Below are 21161 nucleotides of genomic sequence, written 5' to 3'. Positions count from 1 at the left end.
TGGGCCCACCCATAACCGTGGCCATACTCTGGACCTGGTTATTACCAAGAGGCTTTCTACTGGGCCCACCCATAATCGCGGCCATACTCTGGACCTGGTTATTACCAAGAGGCTTTCTATTGGGCCCACCCATAATCGCGGCCATACTCTGGACCTGGTTATTACCAAGAGGCTTTCTACTGGGCCCACCCATAACCGCGGCCATACTCTGGACCTGGTTATTACCAAGAGGCTTTCTACTGGGCCCACCCATAACCGTGGCCATACTCTGGACCTGGTTATTACCAAGAGGCTTTCTATTGGGCCCACCCATAATCGCGGCCATACTCTGGACCTGGTTATTACCAAGAGGCTTTCTACTGGGCCCACCCATAACCGCGGCCATACTCTGGACCTGGTTATTACCAAGAGGCTTTCTACTGGGCCCACCCATAACCACAGCCATACTCCTGACCTGGTTATTACCAAGAGGCTTTCTCCTGAACCCACCCATAACCACAGCCATACTCTGGACCTGGTTATTACCAAGGGGCTTTCTACTGGGCCCACCCATAACCACAGCCATACTCTGGACCTGGTTATTACCAAGAGGCTTTCTACTGGGCCCACCCATAACCACAGCCATACTCTGGACCTGGTTATTACCAAGGGGCTTTCTACTGGGCCCACCCATAACCAGGACCTGGTTATTACCAAGGGGCTTTCTACTGGGCCCACCCATAACCACAGCCATACTCTGGACCTGGTTATTACCAAGAGGCTTTCTACTGGGCCCACCCATAACCGCAGCCATACTCTGGACCTGGCTATTACCAAGAGGCTTTCTATTGACATATCCTCTATTGTTGATGTTGCTTTATCTGATCACCACTGTGTCTTTTTTACTACCTTGGTGCCCATAGCACAGGGTAATACTCAACGCATTATTACGAAACACTATCGTATCTCTGAAGTTGCTACAGACATCACCTATTATGCCTTCCTCTCGTGATGATTTAGTTGATAACTTTAATAGCAAATTAAGGGCAACCATTGATGCCATAGCTCCAGTACGGTTGAAAAAGGCCACATCCAATCAGAGAGCGCCTTGGATGAGTGAGGAAACAAATGAATTAAGAGAAATTACACAAAGGCAGAGCAGAAGTGGAGAAAGTCATAGTTGCAGGTCCATATGATATTCTGATAGTGCAACTAGGCAAATATAACAAGGCAATTAGAAAAATGTGCACGTCATTTCTAACTTCATCACTATTATTCATGTTCTTCTCGACCATTGATGGCATGATAAATTAGGGCTGGGTCATATATTGAATAAATTGGAATGTGTTTTTGCGTGAAATTCCAAAATGCCTGTATTGCAAGAATCAAGGTTTTGTTATTTTTCATTTTTATATCTGCTTGTTCTCATGTTGTATTTTTGGTCTAAACTCCTTTGCTCCTCTGGGCACCTTGCCATTTACACCAGAGATCTGTATATAATGACGAGATGCATATCTCCGCCCTAACAATGGGAGTCGTTGTCCCAAATGCGGGAAGGCAGGCAATAAGCTTTGGTCCAAAAAAAGCCCCTAGAAATGCATTGGCCTTATTTTAGACAGATTTTAGCAAGAGTGAAACCGCTCGCTGCGCCTCTTCCTCTTTGGTTTACACGCACCAAGCCCCTCCCCCTGTCTCTCACGCCAACAAAGTTGAGAGATCACATCTTCCTCTCTGACAAGCGCTTTCAACTAGGGCTGGGCAATACGGGCTAAAAATTGAATCCATTTTTTTCAAACTTATGGGCTATTCACTATATATATATATATCTCTCTTTAAATAAGTTGTTTTACTATTAAACAAATACACTGCATTTCAACAGTCAGCAATAATCTAATGAATGCTGGGCTTGTGAAGTTATACCTAGGCTAAATATATAAGCCTTCCACAACCATAAGGCCCAATAATAATTTAATTATTTTATCGAAATAATTTCTCCTGCTTTTTTTGTTTTTGCAATAGACTTGAAAGCCAGATTAGTGACTGTCTCTGAAAATGTCATTTTTTGCTACAAATTTAACTAGAACCATGCATAATGCACATTCACTAATAATGACTAACTTCTTGTAGCAGCCATTAGGCTATAGAAAATGAACACAGGTCTCATCAACTATTTCTCAAGCCCAAGTGCTAGCTAATCTTTACATTTCAAGTTTAGCCAACTTGGATCTATTTGCTAGCTAACAAGGTTGAACAGTTGAATTGTTCTAAAAACACACCCTTCTGTCCGTTTCCAACTGTTTGAAAAGCTTTGAGTACACGTCCAGGTAATCCATCTGGCCCAGCGGCTTTGTGAATGTTGACCTGTTTAAAGGTTTTGTTCACGTCGGCTACCGATAGCGTTCATGTTACCTGATGAAAATGCTGTACAATATGATCTTGTTGCCATCTGATGCACATTCAGATGTCATAAATCAGCCCTGTAGAGCTCTGCCTGTCCTATGCCGTGCCTTGATTGCATTGTTGATGATATCTGGAAATGTGCATGTACACCCTGGCCCATCTACTGTTGCTAGCCCCAATTCTGACTTGTGCCCTGATTTCTGCTCTTGTAAAAGCCTGGGTTTTCTGCACGTTAACACTAGAAGCTTATTACCTAAAATGGATCAATTGAAAGTGTGGGTTATTCTTTTGGAGGGAGTTGAAAGTCCGTGTTGCCCAGCAACAGCCCCAAAACATCACTGCTCTAGAGGAGATCTGCATGGAGGAGTGGGCCAAAATACCAGCAACAGTGTGTGAAAACCTTGTGAAGACTTACAGAAAACGTTTGAACTCTGTCATTGCCAACAAAGGGTATATAACAAAGTATTGAGATAACTTTTGTTATTGACCAAATACTTATTTTTCCACCATAATTTGCAAATAAATTCATTAAAAATCCTACAATGTGATTTTCTGGATTTCTTTTCTCATTTTGTCTGTCATGGTTGAAGTGTACCTATGATGAAAATTACAGGCCTCTCTCATCTTTTTAAGTGGGAGAACTTGCACAATTGGTGGCTGACTAAATAATTTTTGCCCCACTATACTGGCACGGTTTTCCTGCCCTCAACTTAGTCTCGGGCCTAACACCCTTGCCAATATTTCCTCCAAACACAGGCTTCTCTGGCATTATTACTGAAATAACTTTGGCTATAATTTTACATGTAGGCTAATTATTTATGTAATTATGCAAAATATATAAAAATATTATTCCAATGTTGGCTTTTTTAGAAGCAATAAATGAAAATGTGAATTTCTGACTCAGTTGACAGCACCATTTATCTGTCAGTAGTAGGCTACTCTTATTTGCCTTTTAAATCACTATGAATGACCTCGGTCCTATGAGTAGACCCATGTTAGCATATCAAAACATATTTTTTAATTTGGGATGGTTCATCTTCAGTTTGGGACGGATTAAAATTGCACTTTGGGATGGTGCCGAAAAACAAGTTAGTCTCGAGCCCTGTATGTAGCAAGCTAGCTAGCTAACATTGGCCATCAAGTTTAAGTCAGGAGAGAGTGGCGCGCAGAGGTGAGGCCAGAGAGGAACCAATTAACTCTATTACTAACAAATTATTGATTGATTAATAGTAAAATAAAAATTAACTCTTGATGGATCTCCTCTCTCTCCTTCCCAGTGGGATGGATGGCAGTGGATGCTGCTGAGGGGAGGACGGCTCATAATAACGGTTGGAATGGAGCAAATGGGTTTGATACCATTCCACCAACGCCGCTCCAGCCATTACCACGAGCCCATCCTCCCCAATTACGGTGCCACCAAGCTCCTGTGGATGACTCGGACATCAGGCTGCAGGCCCACATTAATTTACATTTTTCTGAAACTGGTTGTCAGTCACAGAGGCTGCGTTTATATACTAATTTTGGGGACTTTAAACCAATTAATTGTTACAAAAGGTAATGAAAGAAAGTCTCTTTGCAATCAGCAAAAAATATGTTGGCGCTTTAAGGGTTAACCAGTGTATCCAGAATAGCACTGTGGTGAAGCTGTCTGTAGGTCATGGTGGTTGGAACAGAGAAAAAAAGAAACCCAGCTAGTGGGGATGAGGGCTCACCCTCTGCACACAACTGTTGGTTTTATGTACTGAGCTGAGGGGGTGATCCAAAAATAATGCCAATTAAGTGGCCTATTTGTTCCTCAAAACCACCACTGGCCATAGAAGGGATTTGCCAATTTGAGATTTAAAGCAGAACATCTAAACATTGCATTTTGTTTATTCCACCTTTGTGAATTTGACAGTATACTAACAGCAAATCAGAACTTTGTATAATTATTTTCTTTTCGCGGAATTCAATGTGTTCCACTCCAGGTCCCTTGGAGTATTCTCTCACCCGAATCAACATGTTCCTCATTGCATTTTCAAATAATCTTTCAAGCACTTGAACATAATTCTCATACACCAAAATGTATTTATTTTGCTTTTGGTGAGTGGTAACAGCACCAAATTGGTATTCACCATTCATTCACACCATTCATTGTACAGAGTAGAAAAACAAAACAAGGCTATACCAGAGAACAACCCACAGACCATTGCCTTTAAATGTGACAGCCTTATATTGAAATATTGCATGACAGTAACTCAAATCTAATTAAACATATAGTAGACAGATAATTGATGCCTCTATCATATCTCTGAATACACTAACCTTTATTCCATCCAATCTCTCCCCCATCAGGGTGTCCTCTACATTTATCCAACAGGGAATAATCATACATTTCAAGCTTGAACCCCCTTCCCCATTCAAACATAAGTTAACATTTCACTAAACTTCTGTACTCGTTTTTTCGCTGCTTACGACCTCTTAATATTTCAATCTCAGTGGAAATAGGCTAAAGAGATGCTGAGAACATTCCTTACTAAATGGCCATTGAAGCAATACACAGAAAGCAAGTTTCCATCCTGCGGCACTCACAATATTTGATGTCAAACAGCTTGAGCAATATGCATTCATTGTATTCAGCAAAAAATAGTGGAACATTCCAAGAAGGCTGATTGACAGTATTTATAGGAATAGTTTGACTGTGTCATCAAAAGAGAGGCTATAATCAATAAGATCTCAGAGAGGTGTGAGGCGGGTGGGGAGAGAAGGCTGGGGCAGCTGTAGCAGTTAGTCAATGTCCATCTCAGGCAGCTTGTTGCCCTCTGCAGATTCAGGAGCCACCGTGCTCTCTGCTGCACCCTTCTCTGGGCTGCCTGGCTGGGCATCTGTGTCCTCCTGTCCATTAATAGGTCCATTCTGCTCTTCCTTCTCATCCTTGGGGATCTCCACTTTGGGTTTGGGTTTTGAGACGATAGGGTTGCAAGCTGAGTAAAGCTCCTAAACAGATGGAAAGAGGATGTTAAATTAACTTTATGAAATATTACCTATAATTAATTACAATATTAGTGAAATGGTCTTCCTTCCAAAACATGGTAATTGTGACAAAACATGCAATGTCTAGTGCAGAGAATCATTGTACCATCTAAACCACTGTGAAAAATATTTTCAATATCTCCAACTATTGTATTTTCAGCTGTTTGAAGCTGGTGTATAAAACCGAAAGATGCAAATGTGAAAATGTGGGAACAAAAAGCATAGAAATAGCGCACATAGAAGAGATCTACAACTTCTTAGACTTGCTTTCAATAAGAATGACAGATCTACAACTAACATTTGTGTGTGAACTTGGTCAGGTTCGCCCCCAAAAATGTCGATATTACAGCATTAAGTATATTAAAAAGCAGCTTTGTGTTGGAATGGTGTGGGCATACCCCAACAACAGAAGGACGCCGGTCAAAAATATTCACGAGTAGACCACTGATGGCCAGCTCATCTTCCTCAGGATGACATCATCCTCAATGAGGAAATAGTAAACCTTTTTGAAACTGTCTGTTTGAGGTGGGGTTTTTGAAGTGGTTTTTTTCTTCTCCAATTTGTGCTTTGGCCACAAATAGGAGTATACGGTGAGTCCACAACATTATTTGGGTACGAGTTGACAGAATATGAACTTTAAAAAGTGAGCTTTGGGACATTCTGAACTTTGGATGACCATATGCCATATTAGGACCAGGAGTCCCCGACCATGTGACCTGAGTCCTTGACAGACTATACAAACCTATTGTCTGCACTAACCTTTGTTTTTGCCTGAATCTCCTGGACTTTGACGGCAGGCTCCTGGGTAAGATTCTGTTTGCTCTGCGCATTCATTTTGCTGTTCATCCAAATCATGGCGTCGTTCACCTGCTTATCCACCTTCAACATCTCCAACTCGTCCAAATGCTCATACTGCTCCTCCTGGGTGTCAAGACAGACATAAGGAACATTTCAATGCTGGGAGGCATTGAGATATATCATTACATGTCCAGTGACTCAAGGTTGATGAAACTACATGTGCATAACTATGCAATAACAATATCTTAGAAGTTACCTTTGTTTTGTAAGCTTCTACAATCTTCATGTACTGTTGGATATGCCTTCCAAGTTCATCGAATGCTTTTGGTCTCTCCTCAGCCTCGATGTATCTTTCCTGGATGGGCTGCCCAAATTTCTGTAGAAGGGACATTTGGTTCAGTCACATAACAAAATACATCCTAGAATCAGAGACAGGAATTGACTGACAATGTTACCTTTAATTCAGCCAGTTTGTCGATGTACACTTGTTTCTGTTGGTCCTCGCCATCATCATACAACCAGTTCTCTGTGTCCTCAAGTCTTAATGCAAAGGTGTCTCGGTCCTGCATTTAGTAAAAACAAACTTGTAGTAACTCCACATCATTTGTTTTTAATACATGTAAAGGTTATATATTACACTGGGAATAATACAAATAAAATGTGGCTTAGCCTTGCTGTTAGCTAGTGCTTTTCTACTCAGCCAGCTTAAGGGAATATACTCACAGATTCACTGACAAACTTCTCCAACACTCCGTGCAGTTTGTCCCTCATCTCATAGACGTACTCCTCTACATTGTTCTTGGCATCGTTTCTCTCCTTCTCCAGCTTGTCCTGCATCATCATCTTACCCTGAGGTGGACACAAATATAAATTTGTATGCACTCACTCTGGACAAGAGCACCTGCTAAATTGTAACATTTAATGTAACACTTCCTACCACAACTCTCAGACACAGATGAACATGCTTAAGCAACCCATTAAACCTAATTTTACAGACAAAAAGGTTGAACAATTCTTTATACTGTACAATAGTGGTATGATATACAGTGTTGCATGTTAAAATTATGCTTGTAAAACATTAACAGACAATAATACATGGTTTATATCAATACAGGACAGGTTTTCAACTAATGAGGACAAAAGTCAGAAAAATATCCTGTCTCAGTGATGCTAAGCCAATCAGATAATACTGGAAAAAATGAATTAGTGTTGATACTAGTTATGGTGTCCTACAACATTACCTCATTCTCCATGAACAGATTGACCAGGTCATTGGTTAGTTGCCAGTGCAGGCTGTTTTCGATTGGGAGTTCAACAGTCTTCGTTTTCACTTTGGGTTTCTTTGCCGATGGAGCGTGATTCTTCTCCTGTTTTCCATCCTCCGATGTCTGAGATTTAAAAAAAAAAATTAAAAAAAACATATATATATATACACTACGTTTTAGGTAAATGTGCATTGGTCCCATACCTTTATCATGAATACGTACACACAAAACACATCCCCTCAGAATGTTGAAAATATGTAGTCAGTCAGTCACCTCCATTTCCTCAGTCTCTGACTTCTTGTCAGCATCGTCTTTCTGTCCATCACCTTTGGCTTTTTGGTCATCTTGTTCGGTCTGCATCTTACTCTGATGAGACAATAAACATTTTATTAGCTCTCCATTCATGTGGCGTTAACACCAAAATGCAGAGATGGTCAGATAACACAAGAAAAACAAGCAGGCAAAGAAAAATACAATAATATATTTTCTGAAGCAGGTTTAACTTGTTGAGACATGACAGATGAATTAGTTGCCATTTTACTGAATATGTCTGGGTTGATTAATTGTCCAATAAATTGGGTGTGGGTAGTGTAAAGGCATTATTGCCGATGTAGCCTTGGCTTCCAGGCCTCCCTCAAGTTGTTCTCCAGAGCCTGGGGAAGTTCATATCGGAAAAGTGGGTATGAGTGGAGCGCTGATTGCCAGCGGCTGCTGACTGATTGGCTGTGAGTAGATGATTATTCAAACAACCACCCCTTCCATTCCTCATGAAAAGTGCTAATTATCCAGATAAGCTAATTAATGGCGCAAGCATACTACATTTCCCCCCATGGATATTTATAATTTGGTTGAAATGACACGACCCCACATGGGCAACAAAGAAAATGATTGGCTTTCGGTTTCCAATCGCTGCCTGTTTGAAAGTGCCTATTCTAATTGTTGGGAGGGGCAAACAACTTGGATACCCTCCACCTTTTTTTGGCCTCTTTCTGACAGGAACTTCCACAGGCTTTTAAACTGAAGGTGAGGTGAAACCCTGGTAGAGGTGAAAGCCTGGTAGAGACCATAGCCTATGTAAGCGCTGTGCGAAAACAGTGCACACAAACCTCCTCTTCCTTCCCGGCTGGGTCTGTCTCCATTGGCTCCTCTCCCTCATTAGGTTTCAGGAGCTCTACTAGAGAGGCACTGGACACGCTGAAGACCCCATGGACATTCACCCTGACCTTCACCTTGACCTTTGAACTCTCACCATTTGCCTGGGGAACCACTTTCTGGACAATGAACTGACCTGATGAGTTCACAAGTGGAGTATTAGAAGACACCCAGTAACCTGGCCTCAGAGACAACCATTAAAAGTACAAAATTAATTGAACAGGTGCAAGCTTATAGCTTATTAGAGGCATTTAAAGTTTCAGGACGGTTTGTTCTGGTACCTATTGTGGGGTCCGGGTACGGCAGCTCTTTGGGGTTGTTGTAGTACGCCTCCAAGGAGAAGGGCTCTCTCCGGTAGAATGTCAACACTTTGGAGAAGGGTGCTGCATGGTTCCTTGGGAATACCTCGCAATCACTGACGGAGGAGAGTAGACCAGAAGATAACGTGAGTCACTGCCAATCAGAGTTCAGTGCAATCGGTGTTAAATAAGCCAATGTCAAATGTGAAGAAGATATCATTACCTTAACCCCTCCTCTGCAGCAGAGTTCCACTTCAAGGATATGGGATAGTGGACGACATCCGTGATGGAAAACTCTCTGACTTTGAAGGCAGGGGACAGGATTGCACACTAAGGAGATAAACCACCTGCATTATAATATGTTTGCTAAGTGTTTAACAACTGTATACAGTACTTAATGTTATGGCAACAGGAAAAGTTATTACCTGCTAATTGTTTGTGCTATAAAGTAAACATCAGGTCAAACAACTACAGCGATACCGACCAGTTCCATGAGTGAGAGACATGGGCGTGCCATTTTTAGCCATTTGCTTAAGAAACCATTGGGGACAGTGAGTCATGACATGATACCTGCAGTGCACATCCTCTTGCGACAGCCTCGTCTGCATTTAATGTCGTGCTCAACTCTTTTCCAAAGAATTTGCTGACTCTTTCTTTGACGGCAGGGATCCTGGAGGCACCGCCCACGATTTCCACAGCGTAGATGTCTTCCTTCTTCAGCTCTGGACAATGCATGAAACATATTAGTAGTCAGATTTAAACAGCCAATCCAGGTCTTAGCAAGAACATGAACAGGCTGCGCTTGTGCACGTGGCTCAGGGATATTCCAGCTACTATTACAACAGCTACTCACTGGCTTGTTCCATGACGCTGTGCAGGGGAGCTTCCACTTTGGCCAGAAGCCCTGCACACATCTCCTCAAAGTGGCCTCTGGAACAACAGTGGTCATGGGATATTAATAGATACCGTACACACATGCAGCTGCTTGCATCATGATGATACACATGCACCGAATGAAAACACTTCCTGACACATGGCTTTCCCACTGCGGATGGCCAAATGTGTAATGTAGACGTACCGAAATAAATGAGAGGACTTGTTTTATGCTCCACTAACCTGTTGAGTTTCCCAGTCACATCGATGTCATTCATGAAGCACTCAATGTTGAGTGGCAAATCAGAGGAGTTGGCGCTCATCAGCTTCTTGAGCTTCTCACACTCCTGGTAGAGACGAACCAGGGCTCTGGGCTTGGTCTTCACATCCAGCTTGTACTTCTTGCCAAACTCCTCACAGAAATGGTTCACCAACACCTCGTCAAAGTCTTTGCCACCCAATTCTGCATCAAACGCAGAAGCTAGCATCTGAAAGAGAACAAAACAATGTACCTAATGCCTTGTTCTATCTTAAAAAAAATTTGTGTTACGTTTTCTTTGAACATATCAAAAATGTACCTTGAGCTTTCCTTTGTTGAATGCACAGACAGAGACCTGATAACCAGAGTGGCCCAAATCTACAAATACCACATTTCTTGGCTTTTCCTCAGGGGCAGGGAGATCCTGTTTATAGATCCCATATGCCAGTGTAACTGGAATAGACAGAGAAATTGGTTCAGACCAAGATTTACATGGGATAACATTGTTCAGTGTTGGCATGGTAATGGAATTACCTGCAGTGGTCTCATTCATGAGTCGTAGGCAGTTGAGCCCTGCAATCTGAGCTGCATCTATGACAGACCTCCTCTCTGCATCAGTGTAGAAGCTGGGGACCTGGAGGACATTAGGAGAAATTATGAGTTGACAAAAACACAGACCTTGACTGCCTAAACTGTGTGCGCGCACACGTGTAACTGCATATTTTCTATAGGGCATAGGCATCGCTGTAGTCATGAGAGTTTGTTAACCAAAAAAAGAATATTCCATCTTCACGCCTGTCTAAGTAGATGTAAAACTGCTTACAGAGATGACACAGTCAGCCACAGGTTTCTTCATTGCCGTCTCAGCAGTCTCCTTCAGTTTGTTCAGCAGCATGGCAGTGACTTGTTCAATGCTGAAGACTTTCTCCTCCTCCATGTACATCACCTAGTAAAAAATTGAGTAAGGGAGTAAAAATGAATATCTCAAACCAGCTCCCCGTTCAGCCGCATCTTCACTTCTGATCATTTACCTTGATGCCGGTCATCCCAGAAGGCATCTGGGCCAGGTCGTAAACCAAGCTAGATTTTGCTGACTGGACGTAGGGGTCTAAGAACGCCCTGCCATGGAATCGCTTGAACCCTTGAACAGTGTTCTTACAATTTGTTACAACCTTCCAAAAAGAAAAAAGAACAAATGCCATGGTCAAATAACATGCTACTTTATTTTCACAAATGACTTATATTAGCGATACGTCTTAAAGCAAGGCTTACCTGGCCTTTCGCTGCCGCTCCTATTGAACGATTCCGTGGTCCAAAGGACACACATGATCTGAAAAAGGTGAACAAGATAATTGATAAGATCCTTCCTTGTGTGCATGGTGCTTTAGATTCTATGGCATTCCATATCTTAGTGTGAATTAGCCTATGTAAAATTCAGAGACTGAGATGAGATAAGTAAAGTAATCTATAACTTAGCAAGTCATCACATGAAATTGTTTAGCCTACATTATGCTTGGGCGGTTTACCGTATATCGGGCTATTATGAAATACAGACAGTATGACTTTCAACACTGTCAACAAAAAAAGGTGCGTGCTATGCCACTGCTTATAAGTTATGACAAGATTTCTATCGAAGATGTGCCAAATAGATTATCTTCAGCTCAGGGCTCCAACTATGCATTTGGTTTTCTAGCATTACAGCAGACAATCAATCCCCTCCTGGATCAAGATCCCTGCTGCATAAATTTATTTTGCACGTTAAAAAACTTGAACCCAATCGAACATCTCTAGATAAACCTGAAAATAGGTGTGCAGCGACGCTCCCTATCCAACTTGACAGAGCTTGAGAGGATCTGCAGAGAAGAATGGGAGAAACTCCCCAAATACAGGTGTGCCAAGCTTGTAGCATCATACCCAAGAAGACTCAAGGCTGTAATCGCTGCCAAAGATTCTTCAACAAAGTACAGAGTAAAGAATCTGAATACTTACGTAAATGTGATATTTCCCTTTTAAACCTGTTTTTGCTTTGTCATTATGGGGTATTGTGTGTAGATTGATGAGGGTGAAAAACGATTTAAATAATTTTGTAAGGCTGTAACGTAAAATGTTCTGAAAAAAGTCAAGGGGTCTGAATACTTTACGCATGCACTGTACGTGCTAACAAAGTGATGGAAACACTAAAGTAACTCAGATATTACACATCCAACAAGTACTTGTAAATATACATTTCAAACTGGGACAGAATCTTGAGCATTTGTTTTTCCAATGTTGGACTTTTGTAAAATATTGGGTAGCGACATCCATCTGCAAGCTTGTGATGTTCTTTTTGTTTTAGATAGTCCAAGATCCTCCACCAACGAAAAGTATGTGATGAATTCGATTATGATTCTTGCTAAATATTAAATCCATAAAATGAATAAAAAACATCCTATTCAATATATTTTACGGTAGATTTAACTTATTACTTTGCCATATTGAATACTATGCTCTGTAAGAATAAGGTAATGAAATCAATTGATACTCGTCTTTGAATGTAAAAACCCGGTGTTTCTTTTTTTGTGTTGTTACAATTTTCAAGGATGTATAGATTTTTGTAAGACATTTAAATTTGTATCTTTCAATATATCGAATTTCTCAAATATATATCTAAATGCCAACTGCTTGAAGAAAAAGAATGTAACTAGAAAAATAATGTTATTTGCTGGACAAGGATTGTCCCGACTTTCAAAAGTGCCTGAATTGCTTCGACTTTTATTTCTGATTGACTGGATGCAAGTTTAAACATCCAATTATTTCATATCTATAGGAATGCAAGTTTCACCGGTGTTACGCAATCAATTCTTTCATTCTATCCATGCTGCATGAAGAAGACTCTAGAAGTCGACAAGGTGTGACGTCATGACGTTCAGCTGTTTCTTTTGTTTTTTTCCCCCAATGGAAACGTACCTTACCCCTGGTTTTATGCTGCGTTCACAAACTAGTCGGATCTAGGAAACTCAGAAATGTGCGATTTCCTAATTAATAGAACGCGGCACGTGTATAACTACAACCACTTGGCAAGTCAGACATTTCTGAGTTTTTCTAGTTCCAATTGGAGACATATTTTCATTAGAATATTCTAAAATCCGCATAACAACAATTTGCGCATTTTTCCATCAGAGATGTTTCCATCAAATTGACTTCTTGAAAATAAAAATAAAGGTTGTGCGTGTTGACGTGGTGCACATAAAAATACCCTTTGCAGTTCAATTCCCATGTACCAAATAAAAAATACAAGTTACATGTTCAACTCTGATGGTTCTCTCACAAAATATGTTGCATTATATATCCAGTGTGCACACTCTGGTATTGGCGCGTGCACTCTAGCTACCTGCGGATGTATCGCCTACATTATGAGATTATCATTATAGACAAAAGAGCGTTATTTATCAAACGGCAACCAATCACCGATTATCATGTCACCAGAATAAGACCCTCGATATTTATTGGAAAGGCGCATTAAGACATTTTAGTCATTTAGCAGACACTCTTATCCAGAGCGATTTACAGCAGTGAGTGCATACGTTTTTCATACTTTTTTGTACTGGTCCCAAGTGGGAATCGAATATTGCACTTTCACCACCCTGTGAAATTCAGATAAAACCAGTTTTGATTTAGCCTAATAAACTGCATGTTTTCCCCGCGTAGTAGTGGTAGGACCACAAACGTCATCGCGTGACTCCAAGTGTACTTCGATATGATGGCTATGTTAATATTTGCGCATAAAAGCAATTCCACCGTCATTTCTCGCATAATTAATTTTATCGACACTAAAAGATACCAAGTTGTCTAGCGTGTTTTGTTTTGTCGACGTCCGGAAGTTTAACGAACAATTTTCTGTTTCCATCAGGCCGGTCATTACATGTTTTATCCGACATGTACTTTACTTGCATAGGTTTGATGGAACCTGGTTTATGACCGTTTTAGGCAGTTATCGCATGTATTTTCTGTCAACTTTCTTAAATGCTGAAAAAAAATGCCACAAAAAAATAAAAATCCCTGAACTAGTTAATGTTAATATTGACTTAAATCTGACAGTACTGTAAATTAAGTGGCCAGTGGTGCCATAAACTAATAATATGGTATATTTTTTATAAATAAAGGTTAAAAAAAAAATCTCATTGCATGGTGTACTTTACCACACAGTTATACGCACTGCAAAATTGCTAGAATATTCCTACCGGCGATTGACGGATGTCGTCATAGCAAGTGAGCCAGTACAGTAAACGGTGAGCTAGCTAACTGGCTAACTATGATAGCAGGCGGACTCATAAGTAACTGCTAGTTTAATAGCAACCATTAACTAGTTCAATACACATGTGAAATAAATCCATCTGATAAAAGCGGGATGGTGAAATTAGATGGATTAGATGGGCTGCATTACGTTAGCTAGCTCGCTAACGTAATGCAGCTGAATTCACGTGCAGTACCCTGTACACACAACTGTTAACTAACTAGCTACCTAGCAGCTAGTTGTCCAGGCCGCAAAAACAGAAACTGACCACTCTCACTAACCAATTGTATTTGTCTCAAGTGTATGGCTAGTCTAGAATATTTTACTTACGGTGTACTTCGGTCGCTGTATTCGTTAGCCACGGTCTCAATTCCTCCGGCTCGAGCTACAGCAACATAGCAGCTTTGAAAGCCCACATCAATTCCCACCACTGACATCTTCCACGCTAACGTTACCTTGCCTGTATTCTACTATTGTATGAAATGTTGACGTCAATAACTCCTTAAAATAACAGAAACGTGTTTGAATTATTTTTGGAAAGACGTACAAAAGTCAATAGATATTGTTAAATCAGAAGTGTACTTCAATTCATAATCCGCGGCACTGTACTGAATAATCTGATAGCTGTGCACACCGGGCGGTAGATAGCAAGATCTGCTACAACTACAAGGTGGTTTTGTGAGTTCACGCGGAATCTCAATGCAATATCGCGAGAAGTGAATGGTTCTCGATGGCTCTGGACCTTTCTATCAGAAAGATGTCGTTCTAAACCATGTGGAATTTTTTAAATTTTCTCCAACTAATGATATGTAGTACTCACATATGTCAGTATCTCAATTGCTGCTAACTCAAAGTTGGCATGTAAAATGCGTATATATATTTATACATATATATTATATATATATATTGTAGCGACCCGCACAGACAGCTGTGTGTTATGTGTTAGGCTAGTAGGTGGTTGTGTTGTACTTACTAGTACCCAGTTTTCGCGGGGTCCGACATGCCAATCAACCTGCTATCTGCCAATCGCGGGAATGCCTGGAATGTTCTGATGCCGGGCATCCTGGCGGTTGGCGGAGTGGCGTGGAGGGGGGTTGGGCAGGGGGATGAAGCATTGGAAGTTAAGACCAGGTTTAGCCTTTGTTCTCTCTCTTATGTCTGGCCTTCACAAGAGAAGGTCACGGTTGGCTTGTGGTTATCTTTCACTTATTTGGCGTGGGTTACGGCCAAACAGTAGCCTGTGTAAAGTTGGTTTAATAAACCGTCAATTCGTAAACTCAATCCTCTGTCTGGACAATTGTTCCTTTATGATCTAGTCAGGTCATTACAATATATATACACACACTGCCATTCAAACGTTTGGGGTCACTTAGAAATGTCCTTGTTTTTGAAAGAAAAGCACATTTTGTTGTCCATTAAAATAACATAAAATTGATCAGAAATACAGTGTATGCATTGTTAATGTTGTAAATTACTATTGTAGCTGGAAACGGCAGATTCTTTAATGGAATATCTACATAGGCATATAGAGGCCCATTATCAGCAACCATCACTCCTGTGTTCCAATGGTACGTTGTGTTAGCTAATCCTAGTTTATAATTTTAAAAGGCTAATTGATCATTAGAAAACCCGTTTGCAATTACGTTAGCGCAGCTGAAAACTGTTCTGATTAAAGAAGCAATAAAACTGGCCTTCTTTAGACTAGTTGAGTGTCTGGAGCATCAGCATTTGTGGGTTCAATTACAGGCTCAAAATGGCCAGAAACAAAGAACTTTCTTCTAAAAACTCATCAGTCTATTCTTGTTCTGAGAAATGCAGGCTATTCAATGCGAAAAATTGCCAAGAAACTGAAGATCTCAAACAGCGCTGTGTACTACTCCCTTCACAGAACAGTGCAAACTGGCTCTAACCAGAATAGAAAGAGGAGCGGGAGGACCCGGTGCACAACTGAGCAAGAGAACAAGTACATTAGAGTGTCTAGTTTGAGAAACAGACGCCTCACAAGTCCTCAACTGGCAGCTTCATTAAATAGTACCCGCAAAACACCAGTCTCAACGTCAACAGTGAAGAGGCAACCCCCGGGATGCTGGCCTTCTACAAATTATGATGGACGGTTAGTGCTATCCAGAATCCTTGGGATGTCCCTAAACCCTCACCCCCTGCAGGAGGCTGATGAGGGGAGGGCGGCTCATAATAATAGCCGGGAACAGAATGAATGGAATGGCATCAAACACATGGAAACCTTGTGTTTGATGTATTTGATACCATTCCAGCCTTTACCACGAGCCCGTCCTCCCCAATTAAGGTGCCACCAACCGCCTGTGAGTCTCTTACCTGTTGCTTACCTTAACTCTTACCTAACTCTAACCTTTACCCTTACCTTAAACATTTTAAATGTCAACTTCAATGGGGTAACGTCAGAGCTGGGCCGTCCCACGGATCCCCAATATCAAGGATCAATTATGGACAGTCATTTTCAGCTACCTACAGTATATAACCTGTCTTTAGTTTTCTGCTCATATTGGAATTCCCTGCTGTGTTGCTCTGGTTGTCTGCGTCTAATAACATCTGTAAATATTTTAAATCGACGCTCAAAAACCTACAGCTTGATATTTATAGTCAGTTTACTCCAATATTTTTCTGTTGTTCAAGGCTCAAACTCCCATGATTCCATTCGGCAAAACCACTCCCACCATTACCAACCGAAATTGCACTCAGGTTTGCGCTTTCCAAATAGCCTATGGTCTTGTTCAACATTGCAGGCGACTGAGAAACCTGCATCATAAATAACTATTCATTATTATTCTAGATCAGTCAGCCATTCACAATTTGCCCATGATGCATTATGGTTTTGATCCTCTCGAACACTGTAAACGTTTTATTAGTTCCAATAGGCCTCCAGTGTTGTTGGTTGTACAGTCACTGAAGGTGTGTTTGTCTGTTATCGTTGAAAACACTATTTTAGATGCCGCAGGTTTAGCTACTTAGCTAGCTAGCATTGCTAACGTTAGTACCAAAGATACAGGCTAAAGGACTAGGATTCCGTGTGAATACCTCCGAGCGGTCGGGTAGACTGTTTGGAGTGTTTACCATACTGGATTTAGGACCAAGCAGACACCACAGAGCGGGCTGACAGGCTGTGTGAAGGCGAAGCTTCTGGAAGGCTGGCTGGACCAGCATGGGAGAGTTGAGCATGGTTCAGTGTGTCCGTGTTGCGCTCTTTCACCGAGTTGTAACAGGCAGCAGAACAGAAACTGGCTACTCTTTAGTTGACTGATGTAGCTGGCAAGGTAACTGCTGTTTAACTTAACAGAAAACAAATTCAACTAGTGTTTATTTGCAGTGCTGAGATAGTATTGTAACTGACATGTAACATTAGCTAATGTTTCATCCCCTCTCGACTGAGGTGAAGAATAAGCTGTGCTTGTGAGTAGCTACCACAGCCAGGTCAGCTCTAGCCTCTAGTTATCTGTCAGATAGCGATAATAGCCAGCTCATATTGCTATCTAACAGCAGTTGTTTGTATGGAAATGTTTTGTAGCCTTTGTTTTGTCCCGTTTCAGAAGTATATAACCTTGGCAAGCTTTCGCCAGTTGATGTACCGTTAGAGAGAGCTGGCCAAAAGTTGGCTTACATTAGCTAGTATTTTTGCCTCAATCAAACTAGACCTGAATCAAACGATGAAACCATTGGCCAAATGATTGAAGATTGATATTCTGATGTTTTTTCATAGCAATGTGAGTTGTATTAGTCAGTATGGCAATGTAACTTTATTGATCTGTCAGTTTCCCTAGCTAATTCCCTATTTTTCACACTGACACAGTCAGTAATAAAATTCTCTAGCATTGCAGGCTTCACTGTCATGGTTCACAGTAGAGGTCTGAGCAGACCGATTTCTTCATCCCGCTCCCACCCGCACCCGCTTTCTGTTCGACTCCCTCTCCCACGCGCTACTGCCCTCCATTTGGCAAATCTGACCTCCTGATTCCGGCTTACAAGCAAAAACTAAAGCAGGAAGTTAGTGACTCGCTCAATACGGAAGTGGTCAGATGATGCTGATGCTAAGCTACAGGACTGTTTTGCTAGCAAAGACTGGAATATGTTCCAGGATTCTTCCGATGGCATTAAGGAGTACACCACATCAGTCACTGGATTCATCAATAAGTGCATTGATGAAGTAACGTACGTACATACCCCAACCAGAAGCCATGGATTACAGGCAACATCTGCTTTCAAGGAGCAGGACACTAACCCGGATGCTGATAAGAAATCGTGCTATGCCCTCCGACGAACCATCAAACATGCAAAGCGTCTATACAGACTAAGATTGACACCTACTACACCGGCTCCGACGCTCATTGGATGTGGCAGGGCATGCAAACTATTACGGACTACAAAAGGAAGCACAGATGCGAGCTTCCCAGTGACACCAGCCTACCAGGTGAGCTAAATAACTTCTAAGCACGCTTCGAGGCAAGCAACACTGAAGCATGCATGAAGCATGCTGTTCCTGTAACGATTCTCGTCTGGTGAAGGAGAAGAGGACCAAAATGCAGCGTGGTAAGTGTTGGTCATAATTTAATTGAAAAACTGAACACTACACAAAATAACAACGAGGAGAAAACGAAACAGTTCTGCAAGGTGAACAGACACTACACAGAAAATAAACACCTACAACCAAAATGGGGGAAACAGGCTACCTAAGTATGATTCTCAATCAGAGACAACGATCGACAGCTGCCTCTGATTGAGAACCATACCAGGCCAAACACAGAAATATAACAACATAGAAAAAAGAACATAGACTACCCACCCCAACTCACGCCCTGACCAACCTAACACAAAGACATGAAAAAGGAACTAAGGTCAGAACGTGACAGTTCCAGACGACTGTGTGATCACACTCCGTAGCCGATGTGAGGAAGACCTTTAAACAGGTAAACATTCAACAGGCCGCAGGGTCAGACGAATTACCAGGATGTGTACTCTGAGCATGCGTTGACCAAATTTTCAACCTCTCCTTAACCGAATATGTAATACCAACATGTTTCAAGCAGACCACCAGGGTTCCTGTGCCCAAGAACACCAAGGTTACCAAGCTAACCTGCCTAAATGACTACTGACCCGTAGCACTCTGTAGCCACGTCTTTAGCCATGAAGTGCTTTGAAAGGCTGATCTTGGCTCACAACACCATTATCCCAGAAACCCTAGACCCACTCCAATTTGCCTACCGCCTCAACAGATCCACAGATAACGCAATCTCTATTGCACTCCACACTGCCGTTTCCTACCTGGACAAAAGGAACACCTACGTGAGAATGCTATTAATTGACCACAGCTCAGCGTTCAACACCATAGTACCCTCAAAGCTCATCACTAAGCTAAGGACCCTGGGACTAAACAACTCCCTCTGCAACTGAATCCTGGACTTCCTGAGGGGCCGCCCCCAGGTGTTACGGGTAGGTAACAACACATCTGCCACGCTGATCCTCAACACGGGGGCCCCTCAGGGGTAAGTGCTCAGTCCCCTACTGTACTCCCTGTTCACCCATGACTGCATGGCCAGGCACGACTCCAGCACCATCATTACGTTTGCAGATGACACAACATTGGTAGGCCTGATCACCGACAACGATGAGACAGCCTATCGGGAGCAGGTGAGACAGCCTATAGGGAGGAGGTCGGAGACTTGGCAGTGTGGTGCCAGGATAACAACCTCTCCCTCAACGTGATCAAGACAAAAGAGATGATCGTGGACTACAGGAAAAGAATGGCCGAGCATGCCCCCATTCTCACCGACGGGGCTGTAGAGGAGCAGGTTGAGAGCTTCAAGTTCCTTGGTGTCACCAACGAACTATCATGGTCCAAACACACCAAGACAGTCGTGAAGAGGGCACGACAATGCCTATTCCCCTTGAGGAGACTGAAAAGATTTGGCATGGGTCCTCAGATCCTCCAAAAGTTCTACAGCTGCACCATCGAGATCATCCTGACTGGTTGCATCACCACCTGGTATGGCAACTTCTCGGCATCTGACCGCAAGGCGCTACAGAGGGTAGTGCGTACGGCCCAGTACATCACTGGGGCCAAGCTTCCTGCCATCCAGGATCTATACCAGACCGTGACAGAGGAAGGCCCTAAAAATTGCCAAAGACTTCAGCCACCCTAGTCATAGATAGTTCTCTCTGTTACCACACAGCAAGCAGTACCGGAGCACCAAGTATAGGTTGAAAAGGCAGCTTCTACCCCCAAGCCATAAGACTGCTGATCAGCTAGTCAACTGGCTACCCGGATTATTTGCATTGCCTCTGAAGCTTAGCAGCGATGGTCCTGGATGGGAGACCAAATGCTGCTGGAAGTGGTGATGTAAGGCCAGTAGGAGGCACTCTTTCCTCTGGTTTAAGAATAACATTATTCCAGGGCAGTGATCAAGGACATTGCCCTGTGTAGGGGACTATCTTTTGGGTGGGATGTTAACTGGGTGTCCTGACTCTGTGGTCACTAAAGATCCCATGGCACTTATTGTAAGAGTTGGGGTGTTAACATGGCCACATAATCATCCCCAGCTTCCAATTTGCTCAATCATCCCCTCTCCTCTCACCTGTAACTATTGCTCAGGTTGTTGCTATAAAATGAGAATGTGTTCATAGTCAACTTACCTGGTAAAATCTTACCTGGTAAAATAATTATAATAAACCCTGAATTGCTAATGCTGTCTATTGGCCATTGAGTGGCTTTGAAGCCACCGGTCGGGCCATATTGGCACTCCCTAGTAGGAGCAGTTCTCCATAGGAATGAATGGAATTCTACAGTAATTCACTTAAATGTTTCAAGGACAAAGTACATATAT

At 42.0% G+C, this 21161-nt stretch overlaps 1 protein-coding gene across 1 annotated transcript; it reads right to left on the bottom strand.

Annotated features, from left to right (window-relative positions):
• Positions 1-4423: 4423 nt before the first annotated feature.
• Positions 4424-15028, bottom strand: LOC139537777 (heat shock 70 kDa protein 4-like). The gene is made up of 19 exons (XM_071339544.1): positions 14641-15028; positions 11310-11367; positions 11069-11209; positions 10861-10983; positions 10572-10671; positions 10357-10490; positions 10022-10266; positions 9759-9835; positions 9476-9627; positions 9129-9235; positions 8888-9021; positions 8561-8742; positions 7728-7820; positions 7431-7577; positions 6913-7038; positions 6645-6752; positions 6446-6565; positions 6151-6312; positions 4424-5355 (listed from the first exon to the last, which is right to left on the bottom strand). Exons 1-19 carry the CDS (start codon positions 14745-14747, stop codon positions 5146-5148), a joined length of 2526 nt encoding a protein of 841 aa, XP_071195645.1. The 5' UTR covers positions 14748-15028; the 3' UTR covers positions 4424-5145.
• Between the last annotated feature and the right edge of the window lie 6133 nt (positions 15029-21161).

Source organism: Salvelinus alpinus, chromosome 13, assembly GCF_045679555.1.
Source record: "Salvelinus alpinus chromosome 13, SLU_Salpinus.1, whole genome shotgun sequence".
NCBI classification, from domain to species: domain Eukaryota; kingdom Metazoa; phylum Chordata; class Actinopteri; order Salmoniformes; family Salmonidae; genus Salvelinus; species Salvelinus alpinus.
Note: the sequence above shows the minus strand (reverse complement) of the source record. Positions and strands in the feature narration are given on the sequence as shown.

Excerpts from the sequence above, each read along its gene's own strand:
- LOC139537777 (XM_071339544.1), bottom strand. The coding sequence starts at position 14,747 with ATGTCAGTGGTGGGAATTGATGTGGGCTTTCAAAGCTGCTATGTTGCT. Across the intron at positions 9,628-9,758 it reads CAGCGTCATGGAACAAGCCA|AGCTGAAGAAGGAAGACATC; the intron begins GTGAGTAGCTGT and ends TGCATTGTCCAG. Across the intron at positions 9,236-9,475 it reads CAAGAGGATGTGCACTGCAG|TGTGCAATCCTGTCCCCTGC; the intron begins GTATCATGTCAT and ends TTATCTCCTTAG.